Genomic DNA, 18,967 nt, shown 5'->3' on the forward strand with positions numbered 1-18,967 from the left:
GAATTCCCATTAGAAATAAATCACTAGCCACATTGAGACATCCAAATTCAGGTGTAAGTATTTTAAGCCAACAGAAATAAAAGGAAAGAGACACTTAATTATACAGGACTATTGTTTGAGCTGAGCTCTGTCAGTGGTCTGGCACAGTCTGGTAATTCATTGATTCCAGTAAGCTCAGACATTGGACAGAATGTCAGGGCTGAGACCTTTCTAAAAGCCTGGGAACAACATGATATCAAAGTCCTTTTTTCCTATAGTGCAGTGTAAAGAGTTTATTGTAGTGTAAAGTAGATGCTTCGTCGTACCTTTTCAATGAGATCCAGGCATTCTGCATTATCCATCCAGTCAATGGCTTCCCAATGGATTCCTTCCCTGCAATGGATTGAGATCAAGGTATTCACAAAGACAATTAATAGACAAGATACCAGCGGCACACAGGAGTCCATATAGACCACATTTAAAAACAGATGCAGAAATATAAATTGAGACTTCGCTACATTTAAATATAAAATCATAGATGGTAAAATCGGTATCTGAACAAAATGGAGAATTACACAGACAGATGGTGGGTTGATGTGTTTAGGTTAAGCAAATTCTTGCTACCTTCAGTAAGCTGACAAAACTGTGCCTGGGTGCCACAAGTACAAGGTGTCTCCTCAGCTCTAGTGTTTAATACAACTGGGAACCCCTTTTTGTGGGCATGGGGACCAGCTTCCTCACACTCCCTGACTGACTCTCTTTTCTCACCACGGCTCTGATACAGTGGGTAAACGCACAGGGGGAAAGCCACAATGCTGGTATTGTTTAACTGTTCATGTGATTAAATGGGCTGTGTCCAAACAAAAAACCCTTGAGCGATCACACAATAAAAACAAAAAAAAACGCTGTCTTCAAATAAAATGTCAAAACATCTCTCTCTAGTAAACTGAAAATATACTTTGGGCAGATAAAAAAATTACTTAATAACTGAAGTAAAAATATTAAGTTGACTGAGGCATTAGTTAACTTCTTGACTTGATTTTAATTGAACCACAAATTACAGTACACTTGCAAGTTTGTTTGTATCTGAATTTAGACTCACAAATTGACCCAACTCTGTAAAATTTGCTTTTTGGTGTAATCCGACAATGGGTACTGAACCAATGAAAATATTATATTATTATATCAACCTGTATGAAAATGTACATACATCACTACATACACAAGCCAGTATTTAGTATACCTACTTATACTAGCAATTACCTGTTATACTCTAGCTGCTCCAGAGAAAATATGTGTTTGTTGAAATACTCCTGCAGCTTCTCATTGGCATAGTTGATGTTGAATTGCTCAAAGCGATTCACCTGGGAAGACAAACATATTCTATGTATGAGAAACAGACACTTCAAATTCACTGACGGTATTATGATGGTGCACAATCTCAGTTGCCCACAAAATGCAAAGATAGTTAGTTCTGAGCCAGAATTGTCTGTGGAAGTTTTATAGAGCGAGCATAAACTTTAAATCTCTTTGGAAACAGAGAGGATGTAGCTTCAGATGTCATTTTTTTTTTTTTTTTTTTTTTTTTTTTTAACTTCCCTTCCCTTCCCTTGCAATTAAACCACCTGAGCTTGCTTTGAGCACTAGGTTGTACCTCACGTCTTTAATAGACTGTAGCATGACTTTGCTTAGAAGAGAACAAGCTAGGAGGAACAGACATGTCAGTTACCTGGAAGTTCTCAAAGCCGAAGATGTCGAGGATCCCCACTGATTTGAAGTTGTCCTTGCCTTTGATCTTGGTGTTGATCTTCATGATGATCCAGGAGAAACACTGGGAGTACAGCGCCATAGCCATAGAGTCCCGCGAGTCAACCGCCTACAAGAGAGAGTCCAACTCTGCTAAGCCCCGAAACCTTTCAAACTACATGCTCTTCTATAAAACACTTTATAATGTTCATTATTGAATACTCTAGCAATTTCACATGTCCTCTTTAAAAGTAGCAATTTTAAAAGACTGGAGTACTACTTTGAGAGAGAGAGAGATTTATTTATTTTACTTGTTTGTTTTGAAAAGAGGTCACACATTGGGGAATTGTCACTTTTAAAACAAATGCACATGACACATCAGCTTACAAAGAACAGTAAAAAGAGGGGAATTGAGTAATTTTCACTTTCTATATAAAAGGTTAAAACAACACAATAGGCTTATTTTTCTTTCACTTAAACATATATGGCTGATTTCACTGCCCCCGATTATGACTAGTGCAAATCGGGGTCTCTGGAACCAGCATAAGAAAAGCAATTCAACTGGCTATATTGACAACACCTTACTAAAACAGTTTAAAAATTAAACACCAGCCTTATGGAACAGATTTTGGAAGCTGTTGCATAAGGTTTAATTCTAATATTTTCACAGTTGACATGACACACTGACTCATGAGGCAATAGGCAACGTTCCATTAGGTTTAAAATTATCAATAAAAAAATAAATAAAATATGACAATAGTTGCATCAGGGCACAGCAATACTGTAATGTTCCACCGTGGGAGTGACTTCTCACTACGCTGTCTACTGCCGCAGGGGACCCTGCAAACCACAGATGAGCCTGGATAGCCAGCCCCTCCCAATCCAATCACCTGTTTACACAGTGTACTCGGCAGAGCTATTCACATGGTCTGGGACAGCCTCCCAGTCTCTACATTGTGTATCGTTACTGTACACCCCAGACACTGCAGCCCAGCAACAATAAAAGAAAATGAAAAGAAAAAGCCTTCAGCGCTTGTGAATTTAAACAATCCCTGGGCAAACAAAAGCAGCTTTCTCAAGAATAAAAGCAAGAAAGAATGAATGAATGCTGGCAGGTTTGCATTTCAAATAGCCTTTTATTGTTGTGAAGAAATCATTTGCGTCTCAAATCCTGAAAAAGGCCCTCAGTAATTTGTCAATTTTTTGGGCTCCCGAGTGGCGCATGCGGTAAAGGCGTTCTGCGTGATGTGCGGGACGCGCCCTATAGCCTGAATGTTGTAGGTTCGAGTCCAGGATATTCCACTGCCGACCGCGGACGGGGAGTTCCCAAGGGTCGAGGCACAAATGGCCGAGCGCCGGGGGGGTGCTAGGTCGGCCAGGGTGCGCTTGGCTCACCGTGCACCAGAGACCCCTGTAGTCTGGCCGGGTGCCTGCGGGCTTGCCTTTAGGCTGCCCAGAGCTGCATTGTCCTCTGAAGCTGTAGCTCTGAGATGGCTACATGGTGAATTTGCAGTGTGTAAACAAACAGTCGGCTGACTTCACACGCTTCAGAGGACAATGTGTGTTTGTCTTCGCTGCTCCTGAGTCAGAGCGGGGGCGGTAGCGTTGAGCTGAGCCTAAAAATTATTGGCTACTCCAAATTGCAGAGAAAATGATAAATACAACTGACGACTATTAAATGTGTTTCTTTTTAAAATATAGTAACTTGTCAACTTTTCTCGTTTTGCGTAATGGCTGCTGGTGGTGGCGTGTCCACCAAGAACTGAAAGAATGCCCGTTAGTCACAGCCTCAACACTGCAGAGCAGCAAGCAAATTATGAAGTCATTCTGACTCAGTCAAGAATACATGATGCAAGGCCTGTGTTAATGACACACTGTAGTCTACTATTAATTACAGAAAGAGTGGGTGGTCACGATACTTTGAGTTTAGTCTTTCTCTTACACAGGAACATAGACTGGGGTGAAAGCATTTCAGGACCGCAAATGTATTGACCTAACATGCTGGTCTCATATATACACATTGTACTTTGTTTGAAAGCTTATGATGTCTAACTCCCATTTAGCTCTAAATTGCTGCAATTGGTACAAAAAATTAAGACAGTTGGGCCAATGTATTCATTTAACCAATAAAACAAAAATGACTACACCAACAGTATACTGTTTCTTGCTCTTTAGTTTAAAAAAGCCCTTCTGTTCTGATTTTGAACCAAAAAGACCAAATGTTAGCATTTATGGCAAATTAACTTCTTTTTTTTTAAACTTTATTTTTATATAGCACCTTTCATAGAGGGCCGCCATCACAAAGTGCATTACAAGATGCCACTCATCAGTTGTGGAGTTACTTATAACAACATCTCACCCAAAAGATGGATCACAAGGAGGTTAAGTGACCGGCTCAGGGTCACACAATGCATCAGTGGCTGAGCTGGGATTTGAATCGGGACCTACTGGTTACAAGCCTGTTTCTTTAACCACTGGACCACAGATGTAGCTACTTCACTGGTGTAGAACCTTCTGGGTAATAAAATTTCTTCTTACAAGAAATGTTCAACATTTAAAAATCTGATGAATGAAGCAAACAAAGTCAAAACCTGATGGTTCCTTCATGGATAAGGGTAGCACACTACACCCTCTAGTGGTGACAACTGGAATATCTGACCTACGAAAAAATCAATTCTTAAATGTCTATGTAGCACAAACTGTAAGTAGAATGCTGAATTAATATACATTGTTTAAAACTTTGCCAAAAAGCTCTACCAAGATGGTGTGAAAACAGGAACATTTATAACAGATCGAAGGTAACTCTGCAGTGTTGTACCTCAGCTGAGATCTCAAAAGAGTAATAACACTTATTAAAAAACTAAATAATGATAAAGGGGGCAGCAGTAAAAATGCTATAACACAAAAAGGTATTTTAAAATTGTTTAATTATTCACATATATAGTACCCTGGCGCTACAATGTAGTCAGGCACAGTGCCCTTCACAGCTCTGTGATTGCATCCCAGTCCTGACCTCAACTCCCTCTGCCATTCAGTCCCGGGGTTCTCTCAAACAGAAAGGGGCCACTGTGGCAAACGATGTGGAATAATGTCAAGTGGATGCTAGGTTGAGACCCCCAGGTTTATTTCAGTGGGTAATCTCCCATTACCTGCTCAATGGTGAGGGGGGAGCAGATCACCTCCCCACGCAGAATCATGGATCTCTGAGTCAGCACCTCCGACAACTGGAAAGAGTCCAGCCCCAGCAGCTCACTCACATTGCTCAGCACTGCATATAGAGAGAGAGAGAGAGAGAGAGAGAGAGATGATAACCTCCAACTGGTAGGACAATGGGTGAGTTGGTGCAGCCGGAATGCTGACAATGTGATGTGCCATTTTTTTAGAAAGCCATTTGTTTAAATAGTTTTGCCAGGATTACCCCTTTGAGAGGATGCCATCTTGCTTACAACGCCTTCCTGAGAGCCAATAAAGGGTCAGACGACCTCTAACATACACCTTTGAAGTTCTGTTCATAAACTTTGTCAGTATATGTGTTCAAGTCAAAGACACAAATAGAGAATAGCTTACTTCATTACTTCATAGAAATGGTATGACTCCAACTGTATACATTTTTATAGTTACTGCTTTATTATTTTATGATGTGTGAGAATTAAACACATTTACACTGTTGAGCGCTCTTTGAAATAACTAAAAAGTGTGAACCTGGTAAAATACAGGTGCTCGTATTTGCAGACAGTAAGATCAGACCAAGCCTCCTTGCCTGCTTTGGTGGTGATCTGCGCCCCTCCGGCCATCATGAACTCGATGTTGCCCATCTGTAGGACACCCGAGAGTAGCTTGAAGACATCTCGAATCTCCTCCTCGCTGAACTCCATCACCTTCAGTGCAGCCTGCCAGAGAAACCACAGAGCAGAGTGAAAGACAGCTATTAGACAACAACACCACACACCCGACAGATTCCTCTGTGCATTAAAATGAATGATTGCCACTTCCTAAAAATGATGTATTCAACTTATAAAACTATACACTATATAACAGCAGACCAGTAAACTAGCATTGTGCATGCACATATACAATAAATGTGTTAACACAATGAACTGTTCCAAATAGATTGCCTTTGCAACAGACAGCAATTTTAAATATGCTGCTGATTGCTTCTTGCGAGTCTTGGTCATGATCACTGCATGAAGATAACGAAGGCTACAACAGAACAGCATGCACTTGGAGAATGTAGAGAAGTGGGGTCCTGGCTGGGGAAACGCTTCTTGCTGCTGTACAAAGGAAGGTGAAGGGCAGGCTCACCATTACATTATTGAATAGCTGTGTGTCATCCAAGCTCTTGTCCTTCACACACCCCGACTGCCTCAAGTAGTAGTAAGATTCTGGATCAGACAGGAAATACGACTCTGGAAAGGGAAGAGGGGTCAAATGAAAAGGGGATTGCATCGGCGACTTCAAATCATGATAGCTATGAGAACTACTGTAATGTCTTTTCAATACTAAGAAATAACTTACCAAGGACTCTATTTTTTTCACCTTTCCTGTAATTTTGTACCCGGTTAGAGCATTACAGAGCACACTGTGATTTGGGTTAGTAAAAAGTTACTGTGATTTGGGCTGGTAAAAGGTTACTGGGATTGTGTATCACATATGTGTAAAATAAAATAAAAAAACACCCTAAAACATACACCTTACACAGTACCCAAAGTGTTGTAAAATATAATAAAGAAAACATCAGCTGTTCTGTGCATTTTATCCTATACCACTGACAATTCAATAGGGTCAAATCACCTAGGCATCATTTTAAAAGGAGTGCTAACTAATGCATTTACAATCCATGACATTTTCTTACTTCTTAAAGGCTTAGTTAGAATTATCACTGACCCCTCCCTTTCATTACGCTGCGAATATTCACTTGTTTTTTTTTTTTACATTCATGTATTTCAAATACAACACTACAGAGCAACTGCTGCATCCTGGTACTTTTGCTGTAGGTCGCATGGTCTGTTTACAGCTAGACCACTGGAGTGAGTTTGAACTACAACACATGAAGCCATTAGGTACCAGGTAACACTTCATCTGTAATGCTGTGTTTAAAATGTATAATATGTTCCAAATTGAAGTATAAAATACAAGCAAAGAATCAAACAATATTCAAAAGAAGAAAAGATGAGCCAGTGATCACACTGCAGGTGCTAATATAAGGTAAGAAAACCTTGGCTAGTCTCCTCCCCAGTTCCTAGCAGTATCCCAGCTCTGTAGCATGCAGCTGTGTCGCTCACCTTTCTGTTCCTGGCTGGACCCGGCCAGCACTGCATAGAAGATGTGATAGTTCCGTTCACCAGGATTCTGTCGCACCACCCGGTTCTGAAATTCAAACCAAGTGGTTAGCAGCACTTTGCATTGCATATATTCAGTGTTAGGACTTCTTTCAATTCGGTTTGTTTTTTTTTTGTTTGTTTTTTTTACAGGACAGTGTCCATTGTCAATTTTGCATGCATAGAACATACCCACCGTGCGAAAACTGAAACATTTGTTTACTGAATATGCAAGGGAATATCTGCTGTTCAGCCAAATGGAGTATGGATAAGGAGAAGCAAGTTTACCTTTTCAAGTAAATCTGTAATAAAAGGTTAAGGAGCAATTAAAATAGTAATCCTGGTAAATAAAGATCTATGCAGAAACAATGCAGAATGATACAGAAAACACACATTAGCAAAATCCCTATAAGTATTGAATAAATGTTTTCTTACACAAAGAACAGCAGAACATTAATGGACCACATTCTGCAAACTAATAGAGGGGCTTGTAGGAAGAATAAGCAAGATCTTGCATGGATATAGTAGTAACATATAAAATGTTGCCTAGAACATAGATACAGTACCATGAAAAAGTATTTGCCCCCTGTCTGATTTTCTGCATTTATTGCATATTTTTGACACAATGTTATTAGATGTTCAACCAAAATCTAATATTAGATAACAGGGATACTTATTTCATTTATTTATTAAAGAAAGTTATGCAACACCCAATGCCCCCGTGTGAAAAAGTAATCACCCCCTTAGATTCAATAACTGGTTACTCCACCTTTAGCAGCAATAACTGCAACCAAACGCTTCCTGTAGTTATTGATCAGTCTCTCACAGCACCATGGAGGAATTTTGGCCCACTCCTTCATGCAGAACTGCTTCAGCTCAGTGACGTTTGTGGGTTTTCGAGCATAAACAGCTTGTTTCAGGTCCTGCCACAACATCAATGGGGTTAGGTCTGGACTTTGACTAGATCATTCCAAAACTTTAAATTTCTTGTTCTACAACCATTCTGATGTAGACTTGCATGCATGTTGGATGTCCAGCTGCATGACCCAGATACGCTTCAGCTTCAGCTCACGGACAGATGGCCTGACATTCTCCTGTAGAATTCTCTGATACAGAGCAGAATTCATGGTTTCTTCAATGATGGCAAGTCATCCAGGTTCTGATGAAGCAAAGCATCCCCAAATCATGACACTACCACCACCATGCTTGACCGTTGGTATGAGGTTCTTACTGTGGAATGCAATGTTTGGTTTTCGCCAGACATAACAGGGCCCATGTTGGCCAAAAAGTTCCACTTTTGACTTCTGTCCATAGAACATTGTTCCAGAATACTTGAGGATCATCCAGGTGCTTTTTGGCAAACTTGAGAGGAGCATTCATGTTCTTCTTAGTGAGCTGTGGTTTCTGCCTTGCTACTCTGCCATGAATCCAATTTTGGCCCAGTGTCTTTCTGATGGTGGAGTAATGAACACTGACTTAGCCTAGACGAGACAGGCCTGCAGATTCCTGGATGTTGTTCTAGGGTTCTTTGTGACTTCTTGGATGATTTTACACCTTGCGCTTGGAGAGATTTTGGCAGGATGGCCACTCCTGGGAAGATTCACTACTGTACCAAACTTTCTCCATTTGGACAATATGGCTCTGACTGTGGTTTGGTAGAGCCCCAGAGCCTTAGAAATGGCTTTGTAACTCTTTGCAGACTGACAGGCATCAATAACTTTTTTCCTGAGGTCTTCAGGAATTCCTTTTGATTGTGGCATGATGTGCCTCTAGAACCTGTGTGCTGACAACTTCACTCTGATGGTAAGGGCCAAAGTTAGGGTCACATTTATATTAGGCAGGACTGGCCCAAATCAGGCCTGACTGTTAGCCAACATATCCAAACAGCTGACCCTAATTATCCCTTTAATTGGGTTGAGTTAAGTAGGGGGGCAATAACTTTTTCACACCTGAAGATTGCATGTTTGATTACCTTGCACACCAAACAAATGAAAGAAGCACCAAACTTTAGTGTCATTTCTTCTCAGATTCCCTCTATATACTACTACAGCCTACAAAAAGATCTGACCAAATTCAATGAGAAGAATGTGCAAAAATGCAGAAAATCAGACAGGGGGCAAATACTTTTTCACAGCACTGTAAATCAGACTTTATCCAGCTTTTCTATGAGTCACAGTGAGTGAACAATGGGTCTAGTGTGGCTTGGGTCTATGAAACCCAGAAAAAGACTCCTACTTAACATTAGCACACATTATTAAACCAGCACACATAATTCAGCATTACTGGCTTGGGACAGGCCTGAGTGGCTGGGTTTGAGGTATACTCATGTTGAAACTGGCAAAACAAACTGCAACCAGTGCCATTGTCCATCACCTTTCAGGAGCCCTGATAATCAATACAAACACTCGGAGCTGGTAACGATGGAAAGGATACAGTCGAAGATGCAGCCTCCTTGGATGTTTCCGTTCTGAGAGAAGTGCAGCTGGATGAACTTTCCGAAGCGGCTCGAGTTGTTGTTGTACACAGTTTTGGCGTTCCCGAAAGCCTCCATTATGGGACTAGAGAGGAAATAAGTGACTTTGTAGTTTGGTTTATTAGAATGGTGCTCCCATTTCTTTGGTATCTAGATTTATGCAACAGCTCCTACCTGCATACTTAATAAATTGGAAATACTTTATTACACAGGATTTGTGTTAAATCTCCCATCGTTGTGAGGTTTACAGTGGACTGCAATAGTAGGGAAAGCATGCCTGCCCAGCTCCTCACAACTCATACCTGCTCTCTACAATGGCCTGTTCCACATGGGTGCTCTTCTCCGATGCAGGTATTCCTGTAGAGTTCTGGCTCATTACCGACAGAAACTTCAGCAGCAGCTTCGTGCTTTCAGTCTTCCCAGCACCACTCTCTCCACTGATCGAAAACAAAGAGCAACGAAATGAATCACAATACCAAGAAAGGAGCAGGTTTAGGCAGTTGGACAGCCGGTTAAAACCGACTGAATCCAATATGTTATCGTACAAAAAGGTGTACTTTGAAAAGGTTTGTGATTTAAGCAGTTGTGAAACGTTGGAGACAATAGGCCCAATTTTCCACCAAACTGTGATAAGGATTGAATTACACTAGCATGCAGAGCTTTCAGGTGAAGCTCTTATGCTGCCTGTTGGCCCGGTCCTGGGTGGCATTGTCTCTCACCTTTTCATAAGCACTGAATACACAAAAGACACAGGCAGTACTGTATCACACTCAGACACTGAACCCAATGTTTCCAAGGCTGCTGGCATTACAGATATAGATCCCAAAAGCATTGAGAAACCACTGGTGTCTGCTGTGGGAAGGCCATTCAAATGCCTTCAAACAGGACGCTGCACTGGCAGGCTCACTTCTCTTAATGACAGGGCTGACATGATCTCTAGTCAATAATCAATGGGAGCATGTTCGTTCAGGGAAGAACAAGCTGTAGCAGCATTAATGAGAGATGCCCAGGATCCTTTGAGTCAATAAACATGAGGCAGCCGGACAGGCAGGCAGGCAGGCAGACACGCCACAGGCTCAGGGCTCCAGCCTGCCTATATTCACAACTCCTTACACACATCCATTAATCCCTGTCATTTATCTCTCCAGGGTCATGTACTGTAGAATAGGGATGAATTAACCCTTTGCTAAATGCTAGTGCTAAACACAGCACGTTCCTAAAACCTAAATACCATCTATTACTGTATTAGTCTGTCTTCATGGGAGTACTGCATAACAGAACGATTCACTTTCTCATCTCTGTGTTACAAAATAAAATGGCTATTTTCTATATTTTGCATTTCAGAATAATTTACTAACATTTCTTAGTATTACAGCAAAGCAAACACAGAAAACAATCACTGGAAAACATGTTTAGAGTGTACTAGGCCTAAATTAAATCAAAGTTACGGCAGTGCATTAACCATTATCAAGTATAGCTATGGTGGCACCATACGTTTTGACTTAATCCAGGCCCTGGGGTTACTGTAATACCTGATGAGGACACACTGGCTGTCGTGTCTCTTCCAGAGACAGCTGTAACACTCGTTAGCGACTGCGAAGATGTGCGGCGGGAGCTCCCCCATGTGGTGTTGGCTGTAAAGTTCGACAGCGGAGGAATCATACAGCCTGCAGATCTGCTTGTATGGGTTGACAGCAGTCAGGATTGAGCCAATGTTTGTCTGAGAGAGGAGAGCGCAAGAACATGATCACCCTTCATCCGAAACAGGCTGGCAAACCTTTTAAAAGCACGAACCACTGGAAAGACACACATTAAACTTCTATTTATTCTTTAGTATTTTAACCCTCCTATTAGGTTTTGGGTCTATTTGTCCCGACTCTAGTTTCCAATTAGCTTAAATGCTATTTTTCTTTTCATTTTCTATGTAATATTTTATGAGTTGAACTTATACACAGAAAACAGAATCTTTGAGTTTTTTTTTTTTTTTTTGTTTTTTTTTTTTTAGAAAAGGTCATGTATACAAATAAGATGTTTCAGGTCATTGTGACTCGTGGCATTTATCTATGTAGATTTGTGTGCAGGAATAAAACAAACTTCTTTAATTTGTTATTTTATTATTATATTTGTATTATTACCTCTGGAAATGGCTGCACCTGTATACTGTTCTTGACAATTAAGTTTTTTTTTTTTTTTTTCTAAAGTTTAAAACTATCTGGAAAGGATTTTTTTTTTTTTTACAAAATTTTGAGTTCCTAAATTAGGGGTTCTCGGAGTGAATGTTTTAGGGGGTCTTGAAGCGACCACATCACAAGCTGACTTTACTGCACACAACAGCTACAGAGCACTGCAGTAGCAGTTTTATAGAAAGTCTTCCCAATTACAACTATTACAATCTGTATTGAGGTGCATTATTTTAGTAATATTGGTTCAATCCTTCTCTGACAGTTGTGAAACACCATGGGGCAGCAGTGCATTTCCCCCACCAAATAACCTCACAACAGACATCTTTATATTTTATTGTGCATTTCATTCATGTATTTAAATTTAATACATTTCAAAATGCAGTCTAGCAATAACCATCTCTGTGTGAAGTCCTTGCACGCCCATCACTGTGCAATACTGCTGACGATCAGTTGCTCTAGTTTAATTTGTATTTGATTCCAGCATCATCTACCGTTCCTACAAGTGCTGATGAAGATTAAGGATTAGCATCCGGTTTGGTTTCTACATCTTAAAATAGGACATAACCTGGAGGGTTTACGGTTTTGCGGATTATTTATGTATTGCTTTATCTTAAGCTGTATTCCTACTGCAATGAACTCTACATAGGTTGGATGAAAAGTAGGGTAGGGCCACCACAGGCAGCATGAGTTAGACGAGATAAGTCTGTAAGATATAGGGCCAAGAAAGATTCTGCAGTTCTTAGTGTAGTGTAGAAGCAAAAGCGAGGCAGTGTGGCATATTTCTGTATTAAGGGTACTTTAATACAGAAATTAATTCAGTGCACGGCCAATTGCGCAACAGCACCATTCTTCATTCAAACCAGAAGGTGGCAGTATAACAACAGTGGGCCACAGTGAGTCTGTGTCACTGTACTGATGTGGCGACAAAGACACAGTATGTACCAGACCGCCTCTGGGAGCAGGTGGCTTTATGCGCATCCATTTCGTGGAAAAAAAGCCTTTAAAATGAGCAGTTTAGTCAGGGTCAGGTAGTACTGTTTGCTTACAAGCGCCATGAGATCATAGGATCTCCATTGTCATGAGCACAGCAGATGGGACTCTGGGTTAACTCGTACTTTTAGGATGCTGCTTCCAGAGCACTCTGTGTGTGTGTGTGTGTGTGTGTGTGTGTGTGTGTGTGTGTGTATGTATGTATGTATGTATGTATATATATATATATATATATATATATATATATATATATATATATATATATATATATATATATATATATATATCACACATACTATATATATACACACATACATATATATACACACACACACAGCTTCATGTTGAGCAGTGCGATTTGCCAGGTTATTCTGTCACTGGATATGAATGAATGCATACATATAGTTTAAGGTTAGTTCTGACAGGCTTAAAAGAAAACTATTAATCACATTTCTTTCATCAAAATTTAAGATGCCCAACTGAAACATTGCTGCTTTTACGTATCTATCATTAGGACTGAAGATCCTTCTGTTTTGCAGACTTCATTTAGGCTTTGACTCAGACAAAGGCAAGGCTAGCAGTTAATTCTTGTTACAGGTAATAGGATCCTATCTGCTGCCAAAAGCAAACCGTGTGGGGTTAGGAAAGGTCCAATTGCTTATAACATAGACAGTTAGCTTATAGAGCTAGGACAGGGTAAATAGGCTTCACAGAAAGAAAAAAAAGAATTCAGCAGGTACTTGTGAGAATGTTAATATGCTAATGAGTGATACTTTTTCGTGTTGTATTTTGGTTGTTACCATTTTAGAAACTAAATAAATTTAATGAAACGTTTTGACAAGAAATCTTTTTTTAATTTCTTCAGAACACCATGCTTGTCACAAAACGTTTGTCAGTATTTTTAAATACTACTGAGTGTTTAATAGCTCGTTTTTTTTTTTTTTTTTTTTTTTTTTACATTCTATTTATTTATTTATATATTTATAGCAGAGAAAGTGCTAAAAAGTACTATCAAAATAAAAAATTTAATATTGTAGATGAGCAAAATGAAGCTTCATTTTAAGCTGGGTGTCTGTATGCAGGGCTATTATACAGCTTTGCTGAATGAAAAGCACTGAGCACTGTTCACAAGAAACACATTGCCTTTGATGTGTCCTGTGTTAAAACAATATATTTTTCAACAATCATGTTTTGATATTTTTATTCACACATCATACTCTGGGAGAGTTTGACAGGAGAGAGACAATTTCTCTTATAAACATTTCAGTGTGTCCAAATTATTCTCCCTCCAGCAACCACGCTTGTTTTCTGTTCTTAAGACACCACTTATTTCAATCAGAGCACCAGCATTGTTGCACGACGGAGCATGATCTGGGTGCACTGCAATGTTTAGAAGAGACATTATTTCTCCCAGTAAGCAAGCAGCAGTTGAGAAATGTATTTAAAAAATGACCCATGCTGTGCGAATACAAAGATCAAACCAACAACGTGGGTTAAGGCAAAGGCAAAGTCATCTGTTTGTTGTAACACTGCAGGGCTGTTTCCTGTGATTCAGTGTCGCTCCTCACATAGATCTTGTCCTGTTGGTAGCGCAGGTGCAGGTTGTGCATGATGGCTGCTTCGTGGAGCTCTGTCAGGGTAGACATGTCCTCCACTCCCTCCACGCTAGTCTGGTGCATGGGGAACACCACCTCCCTGGACACAGACGACAGCTCCAAGGAGTGTACCTGCAAGAGGACCAAGAGCACACCGGATAAAACAAAACAAATAGTCAACATTAAGGGTTTATTGTAACAACCAATTAACAGCAATACATCTGACAATCAACTGAAGCCAATAGTGAGTCACAAGGCAGAGTTTGGCTTTTCACAAACATTACAAAATGAGATAGTCACTTGCATTTGGTTGTATGCACTCTGCATACCTTATGTTTATTTTAAAAGTAGTGTCTTGCATATTCTCATTCTTGTGGGGGGTGGGGGGGCATACATATTTCAGTACGTATGTGGATAAGTTACAATCCAATAAACTGGAGAAGAATAACCTCTTGTTTTCATTAATCACATTTGCAAGCCTTTGATCTCCAGCTGGTGTTTCTACGGCAACTAACAAAAAGCACATAATGGATTCCCCCATCAAGATTTCTTAAACAGACAATTGTTTTGAAAGGCTGGTGGAATCGACAGAACTGGAGACAGAAATTCTTTACTTCTCAGGCTGTAGTTGGGGGGGGGGGGTCTGCTTAAGTTCTGCACCCACTGTGGGAAGGACATGGCAATGCATGTCCATATAAAATGTATACTGCATTTTACTATTTTCTTGAATACTGTTTGAGAAATAACCAAAAATGTAATAAAACAGTGTTATTGCATGAGGGTCATTTTTAAAAGTGTATAGATATAAACAGCATATAACTAGTTTGTTTCTCCTTCCCTGATTTTAATAAATGGTTCAGCAGTCTATTGCTCCTATATTAAGATGGTTTCAACCTTTGTTCCAACCAATACAAGTTATCAATTATATGATACCTTTTAAACTGGAATAGTCTACCAAGACCAGAGTAGACCAACCCTATTTTAAAGCATCTACTTTGACACATGCATTACATCCATGATGTGAACACAAACCAAGCAGAACAGTGGAACAGAAAGAATTGAAGATCCAGCTGTGAGGTGATCAGTGACTAGCCTCCCCCTCCTTTCTCCAGGCTAGTTATTGGAGTAGAGTTCGGTTTCACGATAAATGGAGTTTTGCTTTGAATTGCTGCTTCAGCACACGCTGGCTGGCCAGAACCTCCGATAACAGCATTTAATGGGAAGGCAGAGTTTGGGGGAAAGGTCATTTAAAATTGATTATCCAGGCAGAGTCGCTTTGCTCTGACAAAAGGAAGCAGCTCCATTAAGAGGAGATCAGAACGATTCATTTTAATATGCTTTTAAAACAGACACAAGTATTTGTTAAAGGCTTTGGTTATTGCTGGCTGTGAAAATCGTGCTCTAAAATTCATCTCATGGGAAACAAAGTTCTGCATGATCAGAAAGAGTCGAGGCGCAGAGGACCAGACTTGGAGTTTAACTGATAGTATCAGAGCAATTCTACTTTTGAAAATACAGTTTATCATTATTTTGGCTGTATCATAATAGTATGACTATATATATAATAGTGATTCATCTGTTACATAAAGATAAACTCCGTTAAATATGACTTGGTATTTTATTTATATATATATATATATATATATATATATATATATATATATATATATATATACATATATATATATATATATATATATATATATATATATATATATATATATATATATATATATATATATATATTGTAAGGTACCAGGGAGGGGGTTAAAATCCTTCCCTGCTAAAAACCTTGTGAGAATGCACATTTGGGTGTTATGGGGTTTAATTGTAATTGTTTTAATGATTTAGTTAATCCTCGGCACCTGATCGTAATTATAAATTAGAGACAGGTGCAGGGTATTTAAAAGAGGCAGCCAGACTGATCGGGGCTGCTGAGTGAAGAGCCCGACTGCGTGTGTGTCCAGTCGTATTGAAGAGAGTGCTGAGAGAAGCCCGTTTTGGTGTTTGTCAGGTAAACGGCTTAGCCGTCCTGTGGTTTAGTGAGGAACCAGTCTATGTTTAGTCAGAGCTCCAAGAGGGAGCTAGGTTTTTGTTTTGTTTTCATTTCTGTGTTTATTAAAAAGTGCGCGTCAGCGCCGTAAAAGATCAATTTTTGTGTCCTGGGTCTATCTTAAAGGGGCAACGAACTCCGTGAGTGCGAGGATCGTTTATATATATATATATATATATATATATATATATATATATATATATATATATATATATATATATATATATATATATATAGACACACACACATACATACACACACACACACACAGTGCCTTGCAAAAGTATTCAGACCCCTGACCAATTCTCTCATATTACCAAATTACAAATGGTACATTGAAATTTCGTTCTGTTTGATATTTTATTTTTAAACACTGAAACTCGGAATCAGTTGTTGTAAGTTGACATTGGTTTTATGTTAGGAAATATTTGTAAGAAAAATAAAAAACTGAAATATCTTGCTTGCATAAGTATTCAACCCCTGTGCTGTGGAAGCTCCCAGTTTGCACCGATGAAAGAAATTGCCCTAACGAGGACACAATTACCTTACCATTGGCCTCCACCTGTGAACCATTAAAGTTGCTGTCACATTTTATGGATAAAAACCACACCGCTGAAGGATCATTGGTAAGGCTGTGAATCTGAAGGAAAATGAAGACCAAAGAGCATTCTACAGAAGTTAAAGATAAAGTAATACAAATGCATAGATTAGGGAAAGGGTACAAAATAATATCCAAGTGTGTGGATATCCCAGTGAGCACAGTTGGATCAATAAATCAGGAAGTGGAAGCTGCATCACACCACCCAGGCACTGCCAAGAAAAGGCCATCCCTCAAAACTCAGCGCTCAAACAAGGAGACTTGTGAGAGAAGCCACAGAGAGGCCAACAATTACTTTGAAGGAGCTACAGAGTTCAGCGGCTGGGAGTGGAGTAATGGTGCACCAGTCAACCATATCAAGAGCTCTGCAAAACACTGTCCTGTATGGGAGGGTGGCAAGAAAGAAGCCGTTACTCAAAAAATACCATCTGAAAGCACGTCTGGAGTTTACCAGAAAGCATGAGAGTGACCCAGCTGCGATGTGGGAAAAGGTTTTGTGGTCAGATGAGATAGAGCTTTTTGATCAAAACTCAAAGCACTGTGTGGCGCAAACCTAACACTGTCCATGCCTCAAGACACACCATCCCTACAGTGAAGTATGGTGGTGGCAGCATCATGCTGTGGGGATGCTTCTCATCAGCAGGGACTGGGCATCTTGTTACAATTGAAGGAAGAATGGATGGAGCAAAATACAGGAAAATACTGCAAGAGAATCTGCGTCAGTCTGCTAAAAAAAAACTGAAGCTTGGGAGGAAATTCACCTTTCAGCAGGACAATGATCCCTACCACAAGGCCAAAGCAACATTGGAGTGGCTCAAGAATAAAAAGTGAATGTCCTACAGTGGCCCAGTCAAAGTCCTGATCTCAATCCCATTGAGAATCTGTGGCACTATTTGAAAATTGCGGTCCACAAGCGTTGTCCAACCAACCTGAACAACCTGGAGCAAATCTGCCTAGAAGAATGGGCCAAAATCACTTCGATACTGTGTGCAAAGCTGGTACATACATACCCCAAAATATTTAAAGCTGTTATTGCAGCGAAAGGTGGCTCTACCAAATATTAATGTGTGGGGGTGGGATACTTATGCAAGCAAGATATTTCAGTTTTTTACTTTTCTTAAAAATATTTCCCCAACGTAAAACCAATGTCACCTTACAATAATTGATTTTGAGTTTAAGCGTTTTAAAAAAAAAAAAAAAAAAAAAATCAAACAGAACGAAATTTCAATGTACCATTTGCAATTCAGTAATATGAGAGAATTGGTCAGGGGTCTGAATACTTTTGCAAGGCACTGTATATATGTGTCCCGTACCCCCCTCCCTTTGACCTGTGCATTTCAGACATCATACACGCAACGTGATAACTATTATGAATTACAAAAACAAAATATTGTATCGTATGTTCTATTCACAGGATCTGTACATTACAATTTTGACAGATCCTTAACAGATTGGTATGTGATTTATAATACTATGAATATACAGTTTATAATTTTGTACCACTGCTTTGACCAACAATAATTCTGTTTTTAAAATTTAAAAAAAATCAACCCAAACAGGTAATTAAAATAAGCATAAGAAACAACGCTAACCTTGCAGAATGATTAAAAAGCAGCTCCACTTAAAAGCAGGTGATCTAATGTAGGCAAGTCAGCTAACTGAAGGCTCTTATGAAGACACAGACCCTTGGTTCCTGCTTCGCAGCATTTACACGCGCCAGCAGACTGCTCTCAGAATTACTTTGCCTTAGACAATGGAAATGTTAATCCTTGCCGTGTGCAAAGTTATTGTTATTTCTTTAGCATTTTTGGGATAATCTGGTTTGTATACCAATACAGAATGCAACGGTATTGAATACTGGTGGTCTTGTTAGTGTGTGAAAATTAAACCTAATATCATCCAAGGTGTGCGATCCATCTACAGCAATGGGCCGTTTTAATATGAACTTTGTTAAAAATGGGTAGAAACAGAAAACCAAAAAGTAGACACGGTATTTAAGGGTATTTAGGGCAGGCACAGAAAAGGATATAAC

The 18,967-nt window shown here is 39.6% G+C and overlaps 1 protein-coding gene across 1 annotated transcript in view; it reads right to left on the bottom strand.

Annotated features, from left to right (window-relative positions):
- LOC121322076 (unconventional myosin-X-like) overlaps positions 1-18,967 on the bottom strand; it is a 117,030-nt gene that overhangs the window by 42,301 nt on the left and 55,762 nt on the right. The window contains exons 3-14 of the mRNA XM_041261579.1: positions 14,258-14,416; positions 11,049-11,236; positions 9,819-9,953; positions 9,477-9,601; positions 7,332-7,345; positions 7,008-7,092; positions 6,028-6,131; positions 5,486-5,615; positions 4,875-4,993; positions 1,709-1,855; positions 1,243-1,343; positions 306-372 (exon numbers count right to left, since the gene is read on the bottom strand). Coding sequence (XP_041117513.1) covers positions 306-372; positions 1,243-1,343; positions 1,709-1,855; positions 4,875-4,993; positions 5,486-5,615; positions 6,028-6,131; positions 7,008-7,092; positions 7,332-7,345; positions 9,477-9,601; positions 9,819-9,953; positions 11,049-11,236; positions 14,258-14,416 — 1,374 coding nt within the window. The remainder of the gene's footprint in view (positions 1-305; positions 373-1,242; positions 1,344-1,708; positions 1,856-4,874; positions 4,994-5,485; positions 5,616-6,027; positions 6,132-7,007; positions 7,093-7,331; positions 7,346-9,476; positions 9,602-9,818; positions 9,954-11,048; positions 11,237-14,257; positions 14,417-18,967) is intronic.

This window comes from Polyodon spathula, chromosome 10 (assembly GCF_017654505.1).
Source record: "Polyodon spathula isolate WHYD16114869_AA chromosome 10, ASM1765450v1, whole genome shotgun sequence".
NCBI classification, from domain to species: domain Eukaryota; kingdom Metazoa; phylum Chordata; class Actinopteri; order Acipenseriformes; family Polyodontidae; genus Polyodon; species Polyodon spathula.